This window comes from Cebus imitator, unplaced genomic scaffold (genome assembly GCF_001604975.1).
Source record: "Cebus imitator isolate Cc_AM_T3 unplaced genomic scaffold, Cebus_imitator-1.0 Scaffold84, whole genome shotgun sequence".
NCBI classification, from domain to species: domain Eukaryota; kingdom Metazoa; phylum Chordata; class Mammalia; order Primates; family Cebidae; genus Cebus; species Cebus imitator.
In genome coordinates, this window is record NW_016107399.1 from 5,650,982 (window position 1) to 5,654,174 (window position 3,193).

Consider the following 3,193-nt stretch of genomic DNA (forward strand, 5'->3'; position numbering starts at 1 on the left):
CTGTCTGCCTTTTTATACCCATAGTTTAGCTCCCATTTATAAGTGAGCACATGTAGTATCTGGTTTTTGACTCCTGAGTTACTTCAACTGAGAAAAATATTTTTAAATCTATTGTTAAATTATTGTTTGTCTTGAAAAAAGACCCCCTAATCATAAGAGAGAATATTGCCTCACATAGCTTCATGGAAAATTTAGAATAATTAAGATTCTTATATTCCTATGTACTTACATTTTTAAAAAGAACAAATGGTCACTGAAATTTTGTGAATGCTTACACAGACATAGTAGATCATATGTTTGAATACAGATTAGCTTACTTTAGAATCAGAGGTCTTTCTGGGTTTTTGAACATGAGAGGTTAGAAAAATGGTGGAACTATGGAACAGAACAGAGGCCTCAGAAATAACACCACACATCTACAACCATCTGATCTTTGACAAACCTGACAAAAACAAGCAATGGGGAAAGGATTTCCTATTAAATAAATGCTGTTGGGAAAACTGGCTAGCCATATGCAGAAAACTGAAACTGGACCCCTTCCTTATACCTTATACAAAAAATTAACTCAAGATGGATTAAAGACTTAAACATAAGACATAAAACCATAAAAACCCTAGAAGAAAACCTAGGCAATACCATTCAGACATAGGCATGGGCAAAGACTTCATGACTAAAACACCAAAATCAATGACAACAAAAGCCAAAAGTGACAAATAGGATCTAATTAAACTAACGAAGTTCTGCACAGCAAACGAAACTATCATCAGAGTGAACAGACAGCCTATAATATGGGAAAAAAATGCAATCTATCCATCTGACAAAGGGCTAATATCCAGAATCTACAAAGAACTTAAATTTACAAGAAAAAAAACAACCCCATCAAAAAGTGGGCAAAGGATATGAACAGACACTTCTCAAAAGAAGACATTTATGTGGCCAACAAACATATGAAAAAAAGCTCATCATCACTGGTCATTAGAGAAATGCAAATCAAAACCACAATGAGATACCATTTCACACCAGTTAAAGTGGTGATCATTAAAAGAAATAGCAGATGCTGGAGAGGATGTGGAGAAATAGAAACATTTTTACACTGTTGGTGGGATTATAAATTAGTTCAACCATTGTAGAAGACAGTGTGGCAATTCCTTAAGGATAAAGAACTAGAAATACCATTTGACCCAGCAATCCCATTCCTGGGTATATACCCAAAGGATTATAAATCATTCTACTATAAAGACACATGCACAGGCATGTTTACTGCAGCACTATTTACCATAGCAGACTTGCAACCAACCCAAATGCCCATTGATGATAGACTGGATAAAGCAAATATGGCACATATACACCATGGAATACTATGCAGCTGTAAAAAAAGAATGAGTTCACATCCTTTGCAGCAACATGGAGGAAGCTGGAAACCATTATTCTCAAGCTAACTAACACAGGAACAGAAAACCAAAAACCACATGTTCTCAATCATAAGTGGGAGTTGAACAATGAGAACACATGAACACAGGGAGGGAACATAACACACTGGGGCCTGTTGGGGAGTCGGGAGCTATGGGAGGAATAGCATTAGGAGAAATACCTAATGTAGATGATGGGTTGATGAATGCAGCAAACCACCATGGCGCTTGTATACCTATGTAACAAACCTGCACGTTCTGCACATGTATCCCAGAACTTAAAGTATAATTTAATAAATATTTTAAAAAAGAAAAAATGAGGAAAGTAAACTTCCTTACAAAAGCAAGCTATAATCCTGGATCTGGACAAAAGATTTTGAAAGAAATGACTAGGACTAGGAAGACACCTGAAGAAACTTGCTCACTTTTGGAGGGCATGGAGACACCTTTACTTTCCTCACTCATTTTATTTTACTTCACTTTACGTTTTCAAGAAAACACCAGAAGATATTTCTAAATTACTATTACTGTTAGCACTACTACTGCCACCACCACCACCACTACTGTGGAACCCCATTCAATTGCTTTTGAATATATTAATTTTCTGTGTTAACTTTAGATAGGTTAGCTTTAGATAGAAATTACAGAGAGATTTTCCACAATTATATAGTTTTCAGCATTTTTTTTAAATATGAAATTTTTTTTAGTCTCAAAGATTGCCAGATTGCTTGGCAAACAGTCTATGAAAAGAAATGTAATTATTTATTAATTCTGGAAAATAAACAAATCACCGATAGCTCTCTTGCCACATACATCTTTACAACCCTCTGGTGCTTGTGGAAATTCCTCTGATGATCTCAGCAGTGTTCCAGAAACTTACTTGTATAACATCATCCACTTCAGCTCTGATAATAGGACCAAGAATTCCAAGATGCTCTTCATACTCCCCTTGAGGATCACGTTTGGTAAAACTGCTGTCGAGGTACTTTCGAAAAACCACTTTCTTATATATGGTGTTTTCTGGAGTATTGTCAATGTCTTCAATATCTCTTTCACTGAAACAACAATAGTATTTGTGTAAAAAAAAAAAAGAAATTAAAGACTGTTCAAAGAATTTAGGAAATTGTCTCTTTTTCTAGATATAGCATCTAGCATAGAGAAGGTCTTGAATAAATACTTGGTGGACAAATGAGTAAATGTGTAAGTGGATAAAAGCAAAAGCCAGTAAATATCTTTCAACTTCTAACTCAAATATTTTATAGGGAAGTCTTCCAATGACCTTTTAGTCTAGGTCAAGTCTTTCTATATCAACTCCTTATATTTCTATAGTATTATTATATATAGTAAATTCCTGTAGCATTCTTATAATAGTTTTATAGTATATATAGTAGGTTTTATATATTTGTGAGATTATCTATTAATATCTGACTCTCACTCAGTGTAAGTACCATGAGGTCAGTCATTATGCCTAGTTTGCTCATAATACTTTCTCCAGTGCTAAGCACATTATCTGGCACTCAGTAGAAACTTAATAAATTATCGTCAAACATATAAATGAATGCACAAATATAATCATGTTGTTAACACAGCAAATTTTAACATCAAAGGCAGATAAAGCCACATAGATGGGACAGTGCCAGAGCTTGGGGCTATCACATGACAATGGTCAGATTAATACAAAGGTCACACTTGTGAAAGTCACTGGATGGATGAATGTTTTATATCCTGAAAGTAGCCACTCTTCTCACTTTTTTCTTTTTTTTTTTTTTTTTTTTTTTTTTTTT

General features: G+C 34.3%; 1 protein-coding gene across 4 annotated transcripts in view; it reads right to left on the reverse strand.

The window, feature by feature from the left end:
• The window catches only part of F5 (coagulation factor V), a 70,825-nt gene that overhangs the window by 21,598 nt on the left and 46,034 nt on the right, over window positions 1-3,193 (reverse strand). For all 4 annotated transcript variants that reach the window (XM_037740508.1, XM_037740509.1, XM_037740510.1 and 1 more), the window contains one exon: window positions 2,290-2,464. In XM_037740508.1, coding sequence (XP_037596436.1) covers window positions 2,290-2,464 — 175 coding nt within the window. The remainder of the gene's footprint in view (window positions 1-2,289; window positions 2,465-3,193) is intronic.